This window comes from Phyllosticta capitalensis, assembly GCF_038381095.1.
Source record: "Phyllosticta capitalensis strain CBS 128856 chromosome Unknown BKA78scaffold_2, whole genome shotgun sequence".
NCBI lineage: Eukaryota > Fungi > Ascomycota > Dothideomycetes > Botryosphaeriales > Phyllostictaceae > Phyllosticta > Phyllosticta capitalensis.
This window is the reverse complement of record NW_027117440.1, coordinates 3428512-3447262: the sequence shown is the minus strand read 5'-3', so window position 1 is coordinate 3447262 and position 18751 is coordinate 3428512. Positions and strand designations below refer to the sequence as shown.

General features: G+C 54.2%; 6 protein-coding genes across 6 annotated transcripts; 3 read left to right on the top strand and 3 right to left on the bottom strand.

The window, feature by feature from the left end:
* Positions 1-51: 51 nt before the first annotated feature.
* Positions 52-3171, top strand: BKA78DRAFT_293136 (uncharacterized protein; the record flags this gene model as incomplete). Its single annotated transcript, XM_066886161.1, has 1 exon — positions 52-3171. The coding sequence occupies one exon, from the start codon at positions 52-54 to the stop codon at positions 3169-3171; it is 3120 nt and encodes a 1039-aa protein (XP_066748506.1).
* A 3788-nt stretch (positions 3172-6959) lies between these two features.
* BKA78DRAFT_350457 (endoplasmic reticulum vesicle protein 25 precursor) lies at positions 6960-7803 on the top strand (the record flags this gene model as incomplete). The annotated part of the gene is made up of 4 exons (XM_066890997.1): positions 6960-7172; positions 7255-7378; positions 7434-7731; positions 7785-7803. The coding sequence occupies 4 exons, from the start codon at positions 6960-6962 to the stop codon at positions 7801-7803; spliced, it is 654 nt and encodes a 217-aa protein (XP_066748505.1).
* Positions 7804-8466: 663 nt separating this feature from the next.
* Positions 8467-9624, top strand: BKA78DRAFT_89676 (uncharacterized protein). Its single transcript, XM_066893926.1, has one exon. The coding sequence runs from the start codon at positions 8661-8663 to the stop codon at positions 9534-9536; it is 876 nt and encodes a 291-aa protein (XP_066748504.1). The 5' UTR covers positions 8467-8660; the 3' UTR covers positions 9537-9624.
* Positions 9625-9796: 172 nt separating this feature from the next.
* On the bottom strand, positions 9797-11263 carry BKA78DRAFT_350455 (uncharacterized protein; the record flags this gene model as incomplete). Its single annotated transcript, XM_066890996.1, has 3 exons — positions 9797-9854; positions 9999-10664; positions 11082-11263. 3 exons carry the CDS (start codon positions 11261-11263, stop codon positions 9797-9799), a joined length of 906 nt encoding a protein of 301 aa, XP_066748503.1.
* A 987-nt stretch (positions 11264-12250) lies between these two features.
* On the bottom strand, positions 12251-16285 carry BKA78DRAFT_307526 (uncharacterized protein). Its single transcript, XM_066887871.1, has 4 exons — positions 15918-16285; positions 15311-15824; positions 14621-15193; positions 12251-14574 (listed from the first exon to the last, which is right to left on the bottom strand). Exons 1-4 carry the CDS (start codon positions 16038-16040, stop codon positions 12692-12694), a joined length of 3093 nt encoding a protein of 1030 aa, XP_066748502.1. The 5' UTR covers positions 16041-16285; the 3' UTR covers positions 12251-12691.
* Positions 16286-16634: 349 nt separating this feature from the next.
* BKA78DRAFT_278873 (uncharacterized protein) lies at positions 16635-17946 on the bottom strand. The gene is made up of 2 exons (XM_066885597.1): positions 17567-17946; positions 16635-17517 (listed from the first exon to the last, which is right to left on the bottom strand). The coding sequence occupies exons 1-2, from the start codon at positions 17842-17844 to the stop codon at positions 16914-16916; spliced, it is 882 nt and encodes a 293-aa protein (XP_066748501.1). The 5' UTR covers positions 17845-17946; the 3' UTR covers positions 16635-16913.
* Positions 17947-18751: the final 805 nt, after the last annotated feature.

The window sequence follows — 18751 nt, the reverse complement described above, 5'->3', positions numbered from 1 at the left end:
GGCAGCATCCAGGAGCTTTTAATGCTGTGTGCAGACTCCGAAGAGACAAATATGTTTCAGTCCCATACTGAAAGAGCGCTCCTACTCGTCCCTCTTATTGATAGTGAATGCAGTGTTGGGTCCAGGCGGGCTGGTATTGTAGCCAAACGGGAAAGCCTTACGAGCCGCAACCGGAAACTGATTGGTGGAGCTCTTTCAACAATTCTTAATGACCTCTGGGCACCTGACTGGCCATCTTCATTGGACCTATCCTTCGCTCAACTATTGCGCACGGTCAGTCAGACGCCTTTTGAAACTACTTGGACTCTCTGCCAACCTGAATGGACCAAAATGGCAACGCAGGATCCAAGCGCGAACCGGCTAAGCGACGATCAGAGGATTCAATTCACAGATTTATACAAAACATTGACGAAAGATTTCACGTCTTGGCTCGAAAGTACCGCAAGAAAGCATGGAATCAGGACACGGGTAAACCCCAAGCCCAAGACCGATGCAGAAAAAGCAGAATGGGAAGATGCACTACAATACGCCACCAAGCTACGGGAGGAACTTAAACCCAAAGCCCCAGGGCTTCCAAAGAGTGATCAAGAGAAATTCGAAGTCACGGCCACAACCGAGTTGGCTCGACAAGCGGAGAAGCTGTTTGAGAAGAAGGTCAGACTGCCTCAAGAGATGCTCGAGACTCTAGAGCAATGCGTCGACTTGCGCACGTCAGTGCTCAACCACTATGACTATGTACTAAAGTACGAGACAATTGACGACTCCCGGGCCTCCGAAACGGCGGAAGAAAAAAGGACGACAAACAAACCGGTGACAGACTTTGAACAACTCGAGGCCAAGAATGACGGCCACCGGTTCTTCCGAGACGTCCTCAAACATATTCAAGAAAGACTGATCGATCAAAAGTATCGCCTGGCGATGCGTGTCCACAAAGTTCTTACGGAGATGCAATCAAGGACAGAGGCGGTTATGGACGCATGGACCCAATACAGAAAAACTGGTCAGGGATTGATTCGAGCAACTGTGATTACAGAGGCTGCACTTCATGGAGCAATTCTCGACGAACTCAAGCTCCAGGATATGGCAGAGCTTCAGTCCTTCCACAATGCTTACTGTCACAGACTCAAAATACTAGATGAGGAAAACGACGAGTACCCGGAGCTTCTGGAGTACATTAGAGGACTGCGTCAAGTGGAGAAACAAGATCCCAAATTCACTTCCACGGCCGAAACCCTTCAGCATAACCTGGAGCTTCTTCATTACCCTTCAAACCTTGTGGTGGAGAACTGGTGGTCCATTTCAAGGCAGTGGGCTAAACGTGACGAAAAGTTCCCGGTTCCTGGTTACCCAGTAGATTTGAGGTATGTGCATCCTGGATTTGGCAAGGGGAAGAGGAAGCTCAAGGATGAGAAGGACGAGGAAGAGCAACGCAAGCGAAGGAGGATGAAAGTGGATTTTGAAAAGGATGTTCAGCTTTCATGGAAGTTTTTGAATGAATTAAAGTTGCTTCAGCTGTACAAGGTAGAGCATCAAGTCGGAAAGGCATCAAAAGATCAAGACGGACAGGCACCGGGAGACCAAGATGGACAGGCACTGGGAGACCAAGATGATCAGGCACCCGATGACCAAAACGGACAGGAACCAGGAGACCAAGAAGTACATGCACCAGCAGAGCAAGATAAACATGCACCTGAAAACCAAGACGGACCTGCACCTCTGATTGTCACTCAGCGTGAGGAACACGACCTGTACAAATTTCCAAAGGACATGATCTCACAAGTCCTTACCGACCTCGTTGCCGACCAAAATATCAACTTCTCAGTCAGCTACAGCCTGCAGCTTTTGGTCAAGATCTGTCGGCTCTTCGATAAGTCTTTTCAAAAGAACTCCTTACTATACTGGAAGAACTGTGACGATCCTTTTCAAGTGGAGATGCATCGATTTGAGACAAGAACTGGTTTCGACGACGCCAAGCTTATATTGGATTGCTACTTGGATTGTGTTGGCAACACTCCTTCGTTCATCATCAAGCGCACGATGGAACAAAATGGAACCCCAACACCTTACTCACTCAAGTGCAAGTGGTCCATCAACGATACTGGCCAAGAGGAATTCCACGTCGTGCGCAGCCGCAGCAAGCAGGGAGAGATTGTCACACCAACAGTGGAGGTGCCAATCAACCGGATCGATCGAAAGTCATTCCCCGAAAAGAATGTAGATGTAAGTTGGTGGGCAGATGCAACAGAAAAGGGGTTCTACTGGTCTTCCCAGCCTCACTTCATCGGGTTTACATTATTGCGAAGGCGACTGCTCGAATACAATGCCGAAATAAGGTTTGCAAACTCTACATTGAGCATATTTACCTTCTCCCACCTGGTCCAGGCCTTTAGAATATTGGAGCCGGGAGACCAGGATGCTCGGCAGGACGCATTCATCTTTGAACAAGAGCCAGAATGGTTCCATGAGGATTCTCCTCAAAACGCGACGGAGATTTTGAATATGGTCAGGTCCCGACTCCCGAATAATGGAACAGAGTACGACTACAGTAACGCCATAATGCGTTCCCCACAGCCTGTGTCATTCTTGTGGTACATGAAAGTGTACCGAGATGATTATAGGCCAGATTGGGAAACATTTGCAAGGGAACTGGACCTCTACTACAAAAAGTGGCAGCTGAGAGAGAAGATCCTCAACGGCTCGAGAGAAGACCGGCCATCGCTGTACCAAGAGCTGCAACAACTGCAGAACGCACAGCTAGGAGTCGCCGAAGCGAAGCTGTCATGGGACGAAATGGTCGAGATATTCAAAAAGGGCTTGCCAGTGCTTCCGTGCGGCGACTACCAGCTCGACCTTTACGCAATTGATCGACTGTACGCGGATTTCCTCGAGATGATTGGTGGAGGCGTGGGGTTTGCCCGGCGGGAAGATGAACCTGACAATAGCTATCATGCCCGATTGCTGTATTTCATACTGGAAGATTTCAAGACGCAGGAGGACGCGCACAAATCAACGAAAGCAAAAGGCCCAAAGCAGGCAGAATGGAAGAAAAACACTCATCTGATGAAAGTCAAACAGTACCTCAAGAGCAAGAACCAAGCGGATAAAAAAAGAGAGACTGAACGAAAGAAATTAAGGCAAAAGCTGGAAAAGTGGGACCCGGTCAAGATGTAGATTTATGACTGCTTCTAGTAGCGTTGGACACTTGGACTCAAACTCGACGCGGCGAGGAGATGTGAACAACAGGGCGCGTAGGGAATTATAAGAGATCAAGGCGGGAGGCACAAGGCAAAAGAGGGCCGCATGGGAAAATTTGATGATCAATAGAGAAGAAGCAACAGGGCAAGACACATCATCAGAAGGCGGCCATTTGTTCCAAAGAATCTACAGCTCCCGATTTACAGGCGTTGACTGAGTCCAAGTACCTTTCGAGCGTTTTGACTGTGAGCCGACACGTAGGCATTTTCTACGAGTCGATAGCGTGGAGTAATGGTCTTGCCTAATGCGGATTGCTCTTTGTCTGATCATCGGGGACTTGAAATGCATCACGACATGATCCCACTTATTGAGAGGCTGAACGCTCGCACGTGCGATGCGATCCGTGGAAATCTGACTACCTTGCACAAGGAATGAAAGCGGGTGAGATGGTATTGTCATACCAAGACGCGATGGCAGTCAGCTAGCTTTGTTCGTCTTCATCAAAGGAAGTGCTCTTGTCACCTGTGGCAAAGAATAAGTATCAATGGACTAACGTCTTGCAATGGGTGTCGCTACCCTTGTTTTTGGCATACCTTGGCATGTTCTAGCAGAATACCCACCACGAAGAAGCGATGGCAGGCGGCAAGAAAAAAGCCCCGATCAAAGATCCGCAGAGCAGAAAAGAGCTGGACCGAAACCACGAACGGTACAAGCCATTGACTGAGGAGTTTTTGTTATGGCTCAAGAAAACCGCAAACGACTACGGCTGGGAGGCGCCGCCGGAGAAGGCCCAGCAGATGTCAAAAGCAGAGAGGGACAGCTGGGCCCAGTGGAGTGCAGGCGAAGAACCTCCAATGATACCAGGAACTCCCGAAAATGCCGTCGCCAACATCTCCGGACGGGTGTTAGCATTGAAGAATCTTGGAGTCACAGCGCCAGATGGGATACGGGATAATCTGGAGCAATGCATCAGCTTGCGCAAAAGGAACAACCAGATATACAACGAACTTCCCAATAAAAGCAAACAGCTCGAAAAGGACAATCAGAGTCACAAATGGTTCATTGATGTGTTGGAGCAAGCATTCAATGATTTGGACCCTGACGATCTGCGAATCCGTCGGGAGCAGAAAAACAGAGCAGAGGTGGCCAATCTTGTGTATGGGGTGCTCAAGGAGATGCAAGAGATGACTGAGACAGTTATGGACACTTGGAAGAAGTTGATCGAGAAAAAGCTTGGGCTGATTCAAGCAACGTTGATAACCGTAGCCGCAGTCCAGCGAGCGAGAATTCTGGACGCTGATTTCAGAGCGAAGACAAACCAGGATGAAGAGTGGAAAGATCTCGTTGAGAAGTGTAAGAATCGCAACTACAAGCTCCTTGACTTCCCGAGCGAGGCGTATCCAGATCTTTTAAAAGACGTTCGGAGTGTGACCAGAAATCAAGGCCCTCCGCGAGCCACATCAGACCCAGAAATCCTCGAAAAATCCATGGAAGTTATACATTTTCCGACTACACACGTCCTGGTCATTTCGAGCGTTGTCGGGTTTCTGGGACTCCAAGCTCGATGGTCATGCGGTCCCCGGTTATCCTGTAGACTTTGAGCATGTCCACTTGCAAAACACGGTAGAGCCTGGCGAGGATAAACAAAAGAAGCCAGGCAAGGGGAAGAAGAAACAAAAGTACAATACTTTGGCGGGCAAGAAACGAAAACCGGAGCTCGAGAAGGAAGAAAGTCGCAAGAGACTGAGAGTAACCTACGAGAAACAAGTCAAGCAGACCTGGGAACTTCTCAACGAGATCAAGTTACATTTTGGATGGAAGGTGGAAAATCCATACGATAAAGCCAATCATCAGCTTGTGAAAAAGACTGCCGAGCAGGCGGGAAGGGGAGACGAATTTCCGACAGATGTGTTTTCAGAGGCCCTCGCCTTTGTGTTTGAGCCAGGTCACGACCTCTCCATGAGTGTCAGCTTTACCATTCAACTTTTGGCCAAGATAAGCATTCTTTTGAAGGAGACCAACGAGTCCGCGGAGCTTACAATGGAGAAAATGCTGAAAGACTGTAAAGGCTCTTTAGTCTTAGACCCGACGACCGAGCAGAGGGAAGCTTGGGACGAAAGTGGAACTTACTCCCAGATCAACGAGGACTGCGCATGGAACGATTACCACACGAGACTGAAGTTTGAACTCCTGAGCGAATTCTATCGACAAAAAGCTGTCAAGTGGAAGATAAACGACCAGTACCAAGAAGAATTTGAACTGGAAAACCGAAACACACAAGAAAAGAAAGTCTTCACAATACCTACAGATCTAGGCCATTACAGTGTTGACCCATTTCGGATGGCTCCAGAGGGAAACCATACTTACGATGATATAAACTGGCACACAGAAGACGTACGTTTGTATACTGCCGAGCAACCTCTCCATGCCGGCAGTACATTTCTCAAACGGAAGCTTGTTGACTATCATGCCGATATCCGGTTTGCCAACGACGATTTCTGCATCTTCATCTTCACCCATCTGCTCGAGGCATTCAGAGTACTTTTTCCAAAGGCTCAAGACGCTGAGCATGACAGAATGTTCCTTGAACAGCAGCATCCAGAGTGGTTCCCACTACACACGCCACGTCCGGACAATGCCACCGATTTCCTGGAAATGGTTAGTTCCAGAGTCGAACAAAATGTCGTGAAGACTGTGGTCGGTTCACAGTCGTCAGATTATCCACACTTACGGAGGCATTACAATTGGATGGCCAGCAATAAGCCCGAGGACCTGGAAAAGGTGCGGGGAACTGAAACTCACTTTTATGACTACCATTTCCGCGAAGAGTCGCAGATCAAGCCGCATCCGGCGGTGAAGACCTTATGGGAAATATTCATACTCGGTCAACCAGACGCAAGCATCGCCACATTCGGAGACCAGCTGAAGCAATGGGCGGACGAGTGGCAGTACAGAGAAAAACATTTGAAGTCCTCCAAGGCAAAAGACAGGAAGAAGGCCCTGGAAAACCTCAAAGAAGTTTTGAACCGGAACCAAGCGACCGATTCCTTGTCATGGGAGTCCTTGGTCAAGATACTTGAGGAAGACGTTCCAAAACTTCCTTGCATGGAGAAGAATCGCAACTTCCGAAGTTTAGCAGAACAGTACCGTTCAGATCTCAAGGATGTCGAGAATGAGATAGGTTTCAAATGGGACAATGTCCTGGATCAAGATGAGCGTTCGTTTTACTGTCGAATGCTGTTCAACATTCTTCAAGACTGGAAGGAGAAAGGGGGCAAAAGAGACCCAGAAGATAAAAAGCAGGACTGGAAGAAGAAAACACTCCTGGCTAAGATCAGAGTTGTTTTTGAAAAAAGGAACGAGCGAGAGATCGAAAGAGAAAAGTGTCAAAAGAGAAAGCGAGAAGACATGATCAAGTTTGGAGTGTGATGGCGATTGTGGGGATGTACTTGGACACTGAGAATAGGTGAAGGGAGGCTTTGTTGTTGATCCTCAGCTGGAGTCAATTTCCAATTGTAGTTGAATATCTCTCGAGCGATTAAACACGATGAATCTCACCAGTTGACAAGCAGTGGTGTTTGAGGAAGATGAACAGCCCTGTGCCTGGGGAGCGGACGAGGCACGTGAGGGAATGTTTCGGGGCCACTTCGGTGGTGGTTGATGACTCAGCAGCGCTTTGGACAGCCAGAGCTGCTGCAACGTACCCGTTGGCGGCTATACAAACACCACGGAGCGCATGCACACGACCTCGCCCGCCTGCAGCCATGGACTCTTTTCTCAGGGCGTTGAGCTACCTGCTCCTCCTTGCCAGTGTAACCCTCGTATCCGCCCTCAAATTTGAGGTTCACGCTTTCCCCGAACACATTTCCGCCAGCAAAGAGCGATGCGTCCGGAACTTTGTCATGCGCGACCAATTGGTCGTCGTGACCACCATAAGCGATGGATCCAGGGGCGATGGTCAAATGCTGAATATGCACGTCAGTACTCCCTCTCGAGGACCTCTCTTGACAATCGCGTCTGGCTCTTTGAACGCGCCGCAGCTAACACGTTGCTTGACAGATCAAGGATGCCGTGGGCAATGACTACGGCCGCCCCAAGGACGTCATCGGCGAAAACCGATATGCCTTCACCTCCGTCGCCGATTCTGCCTTCGACGTGTGCTTCCGCAACATCCAAACATCGAGTGCGTGCAAACATTGGTGGGAATGAGGAGCGAGCTGACGCCGATACCACCATAGACACTCCCAATCTTGCAAGACACATCGAACTCGACATTGACATTGGCGCCGACGCCAAGGACTGGAACGCGATCCAGAGCACCGAGAAGCTCAAGCCGGTCGAGGCGGAGCTCCGCCGCATCGAGGAGCTGGTCGGCGAGATTGTCAGCGAGATGGAATACCTGCGCTCGCGCGAGCAGAAGCTTCGGGACACGAACGAGAGCACCAACGAGCGTGTCAAGTGGTTTGCGTTTGGAACAATGGGCATGTTGGTTGGACTCGGAGCATGGCAGGTCGTCTACCTCCGGGCTTACTTCAGGTGCGCGCATCCGACGACACAATTTTCGCGGGCCAGGCTAACTGGGAAACTAGGTCGAAGCATCTTATCTAGAGCGAAGCATGAGATCATGCTGGTTTACGAAGCATTTTGGGCTGTGGGTATAGTTCCAAGCGGGTTTCAGGCGTCGAATTTGTGCACATGCTTTGCTTCCTCCTTTCGTTGTCTTCAAAAGTCATGTCGTCTCTCCGAACGCGGGTCAGGCTCAAATCCTCAGTTGTAGGAATCGAGCTCTTGGTGGATCAGAAATTCCCCACCACGAAAAGAACGTTTGGGTTCGTACGGAACCCTTTACTAAGCTCCGCCCGCGTCTTCAATGCGAGAGAAGACGAGGAGTGGATATTTCGCAATGAACTTTCCGGTTCACGCGTCTGGCAAATCAGTCCGAGAGCGGAATGCAGAGTCTTTTGGCCGTGCCCCCTGGACCTTGAGGCTTTCCTCATCAGGAGTAGGATGGAAAGAGTAACCGGCACCTTCCAGCATTGGTCGCATCCCTGGAAGCAGCATTGCGTGGCTGAACACATGGCAGCATCAAGCACTGTGACGCTTGCCGGATTGCCGAGTGCGTTCGAAGCAGGCACTCATCCTCTTCCAACTCGTTCATTCTGTGGAAGTCCTCCAGTCCTCATAACCATCAAAGCTTCGTCAACTCTCCTGCAGAACCTAGACGCTGTTCACTATCCCTAGCAAGCCCAATCCAATCAAAATCAACGCTCAATAAACTACATCACGAATAGCAGCAAATATGTCGAACAAGTCTCCTTCCAACGGACGCAGCAACATGCCGCCGGTGGCGAGCCGTCCACCTGCCTACACGCGCGACTCGCAGGCCGAGCTAGCCCCAAGTCAACTTGCTGTCCCAAGTCGTCCGCCAAACACCCCGAGACAGCCCTCAGGCGATAATCTGCGCTATGGCGTGGCTGGATCTTCGAGGGACAGCGAGCAGCGAGCAGAGTGCGTGGTCGAAATCTCCCATGCCCCTGGAACAACCGCCCAATTTCTGCAACTCCCAACGCCCAAATCAATCTACATCCCAAAGGCATCAAGCTAACGACACAACCAGCCCACCACTCCCCTCGGGCACCTCCACCTCCATCGTCGAGCTCCTCGCTGGGCAAACCGGCAAATCCTTCAAAGTCCACCGCGACCTCCTCATCAACCGATCCCCCTACTTCCGCTCTCTCCTCGCCAACCCCTCATCCAGCACGCCCAGCCCCAAAGCCTCGTTCCCGGACCTCGACGAATTTGCCTTTGCGCTCTTCGTGCGCTGGCTCTACGGCGCCGCGCTGCACGGCCCTTCCGACTACGCCAGCATGCAGCACTATCTCTGTCTCTACGTGCTCGCCCGCCGCTTCCGCATCGAGCGCCTCCAGAACGACGTGCTGGATCTCGTGCGCGCGTACTACCGCGCGGGCAACATGACGGCGCCGGCGCATCGGCTGGAGTACCTGTACGACGCCACGGCCACGGACGCGGCAGCATCATCGACCTCGACGGCGGAAAGTGCGCAGAGCGGCGTGGGTGCCAACAATCACTCCAACATGATGCGCCGCTTCCTGGTGCAAACGGCGGCCTACCGCTACCTGTGCGAGCGCGAGCCGCGCCTCAGCGACGCGATGCGCGGCGTCATTTCACGCGGCGGCGACCTGGCGGTGGATTTTGCAGAGGCTATGGCTGCGTTGCATCAGAACCAGGTCGGCGATGTGAGGAAAGGCCCTGATTGTGCGTTTCATGAGCACAAGGACACGCCGGCTTGTAAGGCGCGGTTGTCTGAGGCGTATGAGTAGGGGGAGGGGAGGCAATGCGAGGGGGTAGAGGGATGTGTTGATGAGGTTGTTCACCTGGGGCGAGTGGGCTCTTCTCGTGTCTTTGGGAGGCTTGTGGGTCTAGGAGGCTTGGATGGCATGTTCGTCCTGCTTTTTTATTCTTTGAGGGTGTTGGCTGATGGTGGTTCTTGAATTCATATGTCCCTGATCCTCATTCAACGCTTTTTTGTCCGCTCTTTTCCGTCTGTGCTATGCCCCCTGCTGCTGCTGCTGCTGCCATGTCATGTCCCATGCTGCCCCACAAAGCCGTTCTCGAGCACCACAATCAGGTCGTCAAGTCTGCACCAGAAAAATCAGCATCAGCGCGAATCAATCAACCCAAGCCACCACAACCACAAGCACTACCGACCCGGACGCTCCCTCCCTATCGCCCCAAACCAAACTCAACCCCCCCACCAAACAAGACAGAAAAACTCCACATACCTTCTAATAACCAAATCCGTCTCCTCCCGCCTGGCCAGATGCATATTGCTCTCATTCAGCAGCAGCACCGTCGCGGCGCCCGCCCGGCGCCCCGCAACCATGTCGTCCAGGCTGTCGCCAACCATGATCAGACTGGGCGCCGAGCCCGCGATGACGGCGGCCTCCCCCTCGATGCCAGCGACACTGCTACCACCGGGCGAACCAGCCGCAGAGGCCAGATCCGGCGGCGTCAGCGGTGCCAGCGGCGGCGGCGGCACGACGGCCTGCCCCTCGCCCAGCGGCGGCGGCATGTGAGGGGTAGGGACAGCGCCTGCCACGGGGCCCTCCAGACACCCCCACGCCTTCGCGATGCTCAGGATGCCGGCGGGATGCGGTTTCGGGGGGCGAAAGTCGCGGGTGACGATGGGGTCGAAGCTGTGGCCGGGCAGGAAGCTCTCGAGCAGGTGCAGCACCGGCGCGTCGAAGTTGCGCGTGCAGATGGCTTTGCGCAGCATGCGGCTCTCGAGGTAGTCCATCAGGGGCACGAGGCCGGGCTGCGGCTGCTGCACGGCCATGGCGCGGCGTTCGATGCTGCGGATGGCGGCCATGGCGTGCGGTTGTTGCGGGGGTGGCAGCGAGTAGATGTGTTCGAGGATGTCGATTTGAGGGGGGATGGAGAGGGCGGCGCTGCGAGGGGGGTGGGGTTAGTTGGGGAGGTGGTGGAGGGGAGGGGAAGAGGGGTGGGCTTGAAGGGGGAGGTTTTCTGGGTTCTAGGGGTTTGAGTGATTGAATTGATGGCGGACGGATAGACACTAGGGGAGAGGGACGAGTCGATCAAAACCTACCGCATTTCCGCAAACATGTAGTTCTGTGGCTGGCCTACTCACACAACACATCAGCCCAGTCTCACACCCAAACCAAACACTTCCTCAATCCAACCCACACTTCCCTAGCCCTTGCTCCTCGTGCCTCCGCCTCTACCCACACGTCGACAAACCCCCATACCCACGCATCCCTCCGTCCCTCTTGGACCGTTGAGAACAGAAAGAAAAGCATCACTCACACAACGTGCCATCAACATCAAAAACAACCCCCCTCACCCACCTGACATTCTCCTGTCCAACCAACAGCCGCGCCTTTGCCGGATCCAGCGGCGCAAAACGGCGCGAGACGGGCCCGCTGCTGCTTCCCGCAACGCTCATTCCGCTGGGGCTGGCTGCTGATGAGATGGGACTGCCGACGGACGACGCGGGGGCTCCGCCGTTGGGAGCAGGGGCGGCAGCCATTTTGATACTCTTACTGCTGCTGCTTCTGCCAGAGGAGGAGGTCGAGAAGGTGCGGACGAGAGGCGGACACGCCGTCGTGGCAGCAGTTGAGAAGCTCGATTTGGCCGCAACAGAAGCCACGGATGCAGCAGGTTGTTTGACCGCAGGCCTTGCGGCGTTGACGCTGCCGACAGAGCTCGAGATGTAGGTGCAGAGACGTTTGCAAGCGGAGCCTCGACGAGGAAAATCCCGTGTCGTGCTCGGCCAGTCGAGCAGCGAGTAGGCGCAGTTGAGCCTGACTCTGCAGACGCAGCCGCCACGTGCCGCCGCAGGGAAGCGGAAGAGCCGGGGTAGAAGGCGGAGAGGGGCAGTAGATGGCGCGGCGGACAGAGATGCGGGTGATGCTGGGGCTCTTCTTGCTGCCAGAGGCGAATTGAGAAGAATGGGTTCCTTGCGGGATGAAGGTGACGACGCTGGCTTGAATGAAGAAGGGAAAACGTGTGACTGAAATGACGAGGACGATGGAGCAGTGGAAGAAAAGAGCCGGCGGGATGACAGCATGAGGAACGTTAAAGGGTAAAATAAGCCTTTCCCGTCCCTTCACCGGCAGTTGCAACAACCGAGAGAGAAGATTAGTTAGTAGGAGTGATAGACGAGGCGGTGGAGGTAATTGCGGACTACTCGACGCAACTGCTTGGAGCTTTTTGGCGGTTTCTCTCGAAGCTAGGGTGGGGTGATGGCCGGCGGAGAGGTAGGGATTTGGGAAGACGTTAGCCAGATCAACTGCATGAAGGTTAACTTGGAAAGCTGCGGGAGCGTGGCATGCATGGGTCTGTCTCGTGGAGTGACGGGGATAGGGCTGTTGTAATCGCAGCCGAACAAATGCCGCTAGCAGCTGCGTGGGATGACAATGAGCGAGATCCGGATGCTCCATGACGTGTAGCACACGACCGACATGTGATGTCAACAGCCTCCTCTGTTGCGGAGCACGTATTCCTGTCTAGACGATTTCGGAAAAGTCAATTTCATTCTGAGCCTACGAACTATAGGGTGGAGAAGGAGTTGTCGCCGCATCAAGGAGAAAAGGAAAAGCATCAGCCGGAGGTGGAAAAGCCCGTGTAGTCGAACGCAGCAAATGGGAAAATGACCTGGCTCCTACCCCGCGCCCCATTCCCATAACCCATCACGATTCCCAGCCATAGACATCCAAAAGAGTGTGTGGCAGCCCGCTCCCAGTACTCCTTGGCGAAAGGCTCATTTGCACGCAGGGAGTGAAAGCCGCCCCTCCATAGTACCCAAGCGCCATTCCATCGGGGGATTGAAAAAAGGAAATGCAGCATTGCTGCCTGAAATCGAAGGTCGAATAAGTTTAACGCGCGAAAATACGCAGTTCGGGCATCATCTGTTCACGGCCATTCAACACGCTTTTGACTTGTCGGCACAATCTGCTTAGGCAAATTCCTCGTCGCTGGCGTCGAGCACGTCATACTCCTCGTCAGTAAGGAAGCCGTCGTCGCTTGAAATGTCAACCGTCTCAGCGTCTTCGAAAATCTCCGTCTCGCCCTCGGAAGCGCCAACAGTGGCCGTGTCCGACTTGGCGGAGAAGCCGCTCTTGGTGTTGGCAGAGTCTGACTTGACAGACACGTCGCTAGGAGCCGGGGCCGCAGCCTCGTGGTTGCTGGACTCTGGCGACTCCTTCTCGAGAGTTGGGAAAACCATGCGGCTCCCCTCGGTAGAGGACTCAGCCTTGGGGGACTCAACAGTCTTGATCTCCTCCTTGACTGGGCTGTCCGAAACTTCAGACTCGGGAGCATCCTCAACAGTGGGCTTGAGGCTCTTCCTCTTCGCCTCGAGCATGGCCTCAGTCTTCAACTCAGCGTCATGACGCTCGGCAGCTTCGCGCTCCATGCGACGCTCCCTAATAATCTGCGTCGACCTGCGGATGAGCTCCCTGCGACGGGAAGTGCGGTCAGCCTCACTCATTTCAGACGGTGTCTGACGGCGTTCACGCAATTCCTTGAGACGGAGCATAGTGCGCTCGCCATCAGAGGATTGGGGCGACTCGACCGGAACGGGAGAAGGCTTCATGACATTGATGTGGCACCAGAGGCGATGGCCAAAAGGAGTTCCATCGGGAGCCTTGACGCGCCAGTAAGAAATGGCGACGCCCTCGCGAGCAGGCGCCTTCATCAAGACGCCAAACGAGACCTCTTGGCCGACCTCAACCGTGGTCTGGATGACGTTGCTCTCGACAGCTTCGACAATGTTGTAAGCGTTGGCGGGGCAGGCGTTCTCGACGTTGAGCATGTTGTCGCCTCCGACGTAGCGGACAGAGCATCCAGCAGGCCAAGCATTGGGGCCAGGGTTACGCAAAGTCCAAACCTGGAGGAACTTGTTGTTCGCAGGGACCGAAGTACCATCGCTGATGGTGTCACGAATGAAGTGTGCGTTGAGCGCGTCAGCAGTCGGCTGTGGCAATTTCACGGTGGGTCGAGGGTTGACAATGTTGCTCTTCAGAATTTCTGCAAGCTTGGAACGATGATCAACGGGCTCGGAGAGCAAGTCCTTGATCTTGATCTTGTCCGTGGCGGCCTTGGATGCAGTGTCGTCAGCGGGTGGCGCTTCGGTACTGGGCTTGAGGTCAACGACAGTTCGGATTGACGTAGCAGCATTGTTGGCAGCGGGCCGTGGGCGCTCCGGAATGACAGGCCTGGCAGCGGGAACGTCACCGAGAACGGGCATTGGCTGGCCAAATTTGTCCTCGCCAGCGGTCGTAACAATGACCTTGCGAACCGGAGTCTTGAACTTGATCAATGGGTGAGTACGGTTGTGGCGGTTCTCCGGTGCGGCTTCGCAACTGGCGCAAAAGTCGAGGTCGTCGCAAACAGCACACTTGTAGCGGACTCCTTCGATGTAGGCCTGTTCCCTCTTCTTGCAGAGAGGACCGTCGCAGTAGATGCCAAAGTGGCGGATGGCATGCGTGCGAGGCTCGGGAAGAGGCTCGTAGATGGGCACGAAGCGGTGCACGGGGTGTGTGTTGCGGGCATTCTTGATGCACTTGCCGCAATAGTCCCAGTCAGGGCAGTTGAGGCACTTGTGACGAACACCGTAGATGAACTCCTCGCAGCCGTCGCAAACAGCCGAGTGGCGGACATTGCGGCCGGGAGCACAAAGGAACTTGGCCAGAGGGCCGATGTCAGATTCCTTGCCGTCAATCGCCGGCTTGAAAGTGTGACCTGGGTGGTGACCGTGCTGCGTGCCGACGTGGCACGAGAGGCAAAGGTCATAATCCTCGCAATCGACACAAGTGACGAAGTTGGGCTCGGGGAAGACTACAACGCGTTAGATGAATCAACAACGCGATTTTGGTGAACATACCTCTGACGCAGCAGTTGCAAGTACGGGTGGGAATAGCTTCCTGGAGCTTGTTTTCTCCGAAAGACGCTCTGTCAACGGCATCTCCAAACGTAGAGTATGCACCAGGCATCTCCTTGTTCGGTTCGGGGACGGGCTCAGGCTTGGCCTCAAACTCCATCTTCAGATCCTCGGGCTTTGGCTTGGGCCCAACTCTTTCGGTGGTGCTGTTGGTGACCTTTCCGTTCGAGATGAAGCGCTTGATGAGCCAGTGGCCTTCACCAGGGCAGTGCTCACCCGAAGTCACACAGCTCTTGCAGAGGTCGTAGTCGCCATCGTCGCAGATGCTGCAGTGAAAGTGCTCGTTGACGATGGGGCTATCGCACACATTGCAGTAGACCGACCACGTCGACGTGGCGACAGAAGAGCTGTCCTTTTGGTCAGAGGCGAGCATCGGGGCCCCAGACGACATGATGTTGTCCAGCTTGGAGAAGAGGCCGGGGATTCCCTCTTCTTTGTCAAGTGCGGGCTTGGGCATCTGAGATTCCGCACGAAGCTTCTGGGTCTCAGCTACGAGGTCGTTGGTATCGCGGACCCCTTGACGGCGGTTAGCTTTGAGCGGTTCAAGATGTCTAAGCAGCTCGCGCTCGAAGCTGTCGACAGCTGCTCGCCAATCAGCGGCGATTTGGTGGGGCTGCCGTTGTTGAAACTCACATGAACGATGGACAAAGGGCTGGGGAACTGGAGCTTCGCCAGTGCGTTCGGCAGAATTGCCAGAAGGAAGCGCAGTCTTCATGTCGGTCTTGTGGAAAGCCGGAAGCCTGGCGTAGGGATAGAGCGGGATAGTGCCGGTGTTGTTCTGCTGCTGTGATGCTCGGTTGGCCTTGGACGACTCCTCTTGAGGGTTTGTCTTGGATTGAGAACGAGGAGCGAGAGGTGGCATGGAGAGAGGCAAGGTGCGGACAGGCAGCTCCACGGGTGGAGGCGCAGTCTTGTTGTCAGCCTCGGGGGTTGTTGGGGCGGGCGAGGCAGGAGATTCCATCTTGACGTTGGGGTCGCTGAGAACGGTTGCTCGAAGACGGAGCTTGAGCTTGGCCTTGGCAGCACGAAAGAGAGTCTTGTAGACCTGTGGGTTTTCGGGGTCCAATGTGATGTAGGCGCCGGCACTGTCAGAGAAACGCTCAAAGGTGACTTGTTGCTCTGGAGGAATGTTTAAGAGTTGACGGAGCTGGAGAGAAGCAAAGAGTCAGTTGAAGAGGATCCGAGAGGTCCGCAAGGCGTGGAGAGCCTTGGTTGCGCGACCGAACAAGAGCGGGCTTACCTTGGTAGGAAGGACAGCAGCGCCAAGGTCCCTCATGGGCACCTTGAACTTGCGGTTGGTCCCTTGAATGGAAACTTTGATGGTGACGAGAGTGTCCATGGTGACTGGGACTGTGGTGGCCATGGTGTCGAAGAGGCAGCAGATGCGGGTTAAGTGGGAGCTCTAGCGGTCTGGTGTGGTGACGTAGAGACGCCGTGAGCCTCGCCCGGGCCAGGAAGCAGTTGGGGACAGCAACAATGGGGTAGCTCTAGGAGCAAAGGGACGTTGACGAGGAGGAGAGGATGGGGTTGAGCCAGCAAGCGGAGAGGAGACTTGGGTGAGGAGAAGAGGAGGCGGAGGTGACTGAGGAGGCAAGGTGGTAGGTGGTTGGCGTGGGAGGAGAGCGGGAGCCTGGAGCTGTACGCAGCTGGAGCCGGCTAGCCTTGGACCAGAGGGGTTTAGCGCAGCGAGCTTGTGATACGCGTGCAGAGGCTCAACTCGAGCCAGCGCAAACCGATGAACCGACGGCCGAGAGAAGATGCACCAACAAGGAGAGATGTGTTTTAGTGATGTGAAGGTCTCGCGCCGTCTGTAGTTGTCTCCTCGTCGGAGGGAGCTGCCGTCTTATCAGTCGAGCTGCTGCTTCCTTATCGCGGCCGGATTGGGCCCACCCACATCGATACCAGTCACGTGCTGCCGACACCTCTAGGTGTATCCACCACTGCACATGCACAGTAAAGGTACATGTACATATAGAACTATCTACAGACTTCTTCGGATACATGAAACATTCCAATGATTCTCCTCCTCCTCCTTGCGCAAACCACGTTCAACACTGCCAACCTCCTCGCCAGCACATGCTATCCCCTCGCCCAACTCGTCCTTCTCTCCCTTGAATTCCAAAATCGTCACCTCCTCCAGTATGCGCTAACGGAGCTTCACCAACGGTCCAACCTTGCGCCGGCATCCGCGCCGCTTACCTTCCCTCCCGTCCCTCGGTCTCTTCCTTCGGCTTCGCTACAGCTCCGTCTTGTCACTCTGATCCTCCTGCACCGCCTCGCCCGAGTCCTCTACAGCTGGTGGCGGCCGGTATCCCGGCTGATACCAACTCCAGATGTTGAGTCCGATCTTGGTGCCGGATAGAACGGGTAGTCCGGCATGCCAGACTTCGTCATACGGGGACCCATCGTGGCGGAAGTTTTCCCAGTAAACAGCGTTACCGGCAATGGGCTTGAAAGTGATGCCCTCGTTCTCCTTGTCCTCGCAGTCGAGGAACTCGCACCATTTCTGGTCGGCCGGCATCGTCATTCGCGGAAAGTTTGTGCCGCCGCCTGTGCAGTTTGCCTCGAGGTAAACCATGAAGCTCGAGATGCGGCCGCCCTTGACTATAGATGCAGGTCCGTCAAAGTGGTGAACATAGTGTCCGCCTGTGCGGTAGCGCTGGCTCCATAGCTTCTCGATGAAAGTGTAAGGACGCCAGCCTTGAAACTGGCGAGCCCGCTCTTCAATGCAACGCACAATGTCGTCACGTTCAAGCTCAGCCTTTTCGGAAACGCGGACGCTCGGGTCGAGCCTCTCTTCGCTGCCGCTCCATACAGTTGACGGCTTGAATTTGTCTTCGCTGATGGCCGGTCAGCACGCGTTACCAATGATGCAGGCGGGAATATCACCTTATGTCCACCAGGTGTTGTGCCTCTTGGCGGCTTACGAATGACGGCATATAAATGACCAGAGGGTCTCGGTTTAAAATGTGCACGTTGTACCCATAATCAGGACAAACGAGACTTTCGTCAGGAATGACCAGGTGGTCGCTTTTGGCAAAAACGACGTCGTCTTCTGCAGCCGGTCTGCCACCAAGAAAGATGCGTTGCAAAGGCGACCCCACCAAAATGTAGCCGACGACGGCCAGGAACACGTACTGTATGACACTGCCTACACTCAGTCCCATCTTGTCGTGCAGCGTTGAGATGACAAGGTGTTGCACAAGCAAGTCTGCGTTTAAAGTGACGGGCTCTGTGGAGCCTGTGGAGCCTCGAGCGTTGCTTAGAAAGGGGGCACGGAACCGATCTTTCGACCTCGCACCGCGATGCCCGACATTCTTCCCAACACCCCAGGTATGTATCGCACAAGTGCGGCCAATTGCAACCGGTCGCCGTTGGCCAGCATGCCATTGAGCAAAGGTTATCTACACGTTTCCTCTGCGCTTCATTCAACGTCGGACTCGGGTTCGACTTGGCGGCAAAATTCATGTCTCGCTGGTTGCGCATGCAAACTTGGTATTCCACGGGCGTCGGAGCATGAGACGCAGTTGTCAACAACAAGAGCATGCCTTTTAGGCACCAGTTGGTTCCAAAATCCATCGTCTGAATTCGGTCGGGATCCAGCTCCTCAACATCAGCCATCGACGTCGTAACGGCCGGTACTTACGGCAACGGCGTTTGCCAATGACAAAATTGTACGTGCAAATTGGCGACTTTTCTTCCATGTCCAATCGAGTTCATCGCTCTTCCACACAAGACCATGCCCGACTCAGTCCCTACCGTTACTCTCCCGCCCATCAACCTGAAGCACCGATTCGCTGGCCTGGGGTTCGTATCGAACTTGCAAGAGGAGCAAGCGTAAGAAATCGCGCCTTTTCTGGGACTTGGGCTTTTCCTAATACAGCCATCATCGAAACGCCTTCTTCGCAACGCCCCTCAGCGCCTCAATGATCCATGGCGTCAGAGGTCGCAAAATAGCAAAATCTCCCGCCCAAAGATATCACTTGGCGGCTTACCCAAGATTTCTTTCAATGGCCGAGACAAGCCCCAAACACGTGACTCGAGCATTCTGCCTTATGCCCTAACAACAAGCTG

What these genes read in the sequence shown, in the direction of transcription:
- BKA78DRAFT_89676 (XM_066893926.1), top strand. Translation starts at nt 8,661, where the DNA reads ATGGCGTGGCTGGATCTTCGAGGGACAGCGAGCAGCGAGCAGAGTGCG.
- BKA78DRAFT_307526 (XM_066887871.1), bottom strand. Translation starts at nt 16,040, where the DNA reads ATGGCCACCACAGTCCCAGTCACCATGGACACTCTCGTCACCATCAAA. An exon ending in CTGCTGTCCTTCCTACCAAG is followed by an intron (nt 15,825 to 15,917) that starts GTAAGCCCGCTC and finishes GCTTCTCTCCAG; the next exon opens with CTCCGTCAACTCTTAAACAT. An exon ending in GCCCTTTGTCCATCGTTCAT is followed by an intron (nt 15,194 to 15,310) that starts GTGAGTTTCAAC and finishes ACCGCCGTCAAG; the next exon opens with GGGTCCGCGATACCAACGAC.
- BKA78DRAFT_278873 (XM_066885597.1), bottom strand. Translation starts at nt 17,844, where the DNA reads ATGGGACTGAGTGTAGGCAGTGTCATACAGTACGTGTTCCTGGCCGTC. An exon ending in CAACACCTGGTGGACATAAG is followed by an intron (nt 17,518 to 17,566) that starts GTGATATTCCCG and finishes ACCGGCCATCAG; the next exon opens with CGAAGACAAATTCAAGCCGT.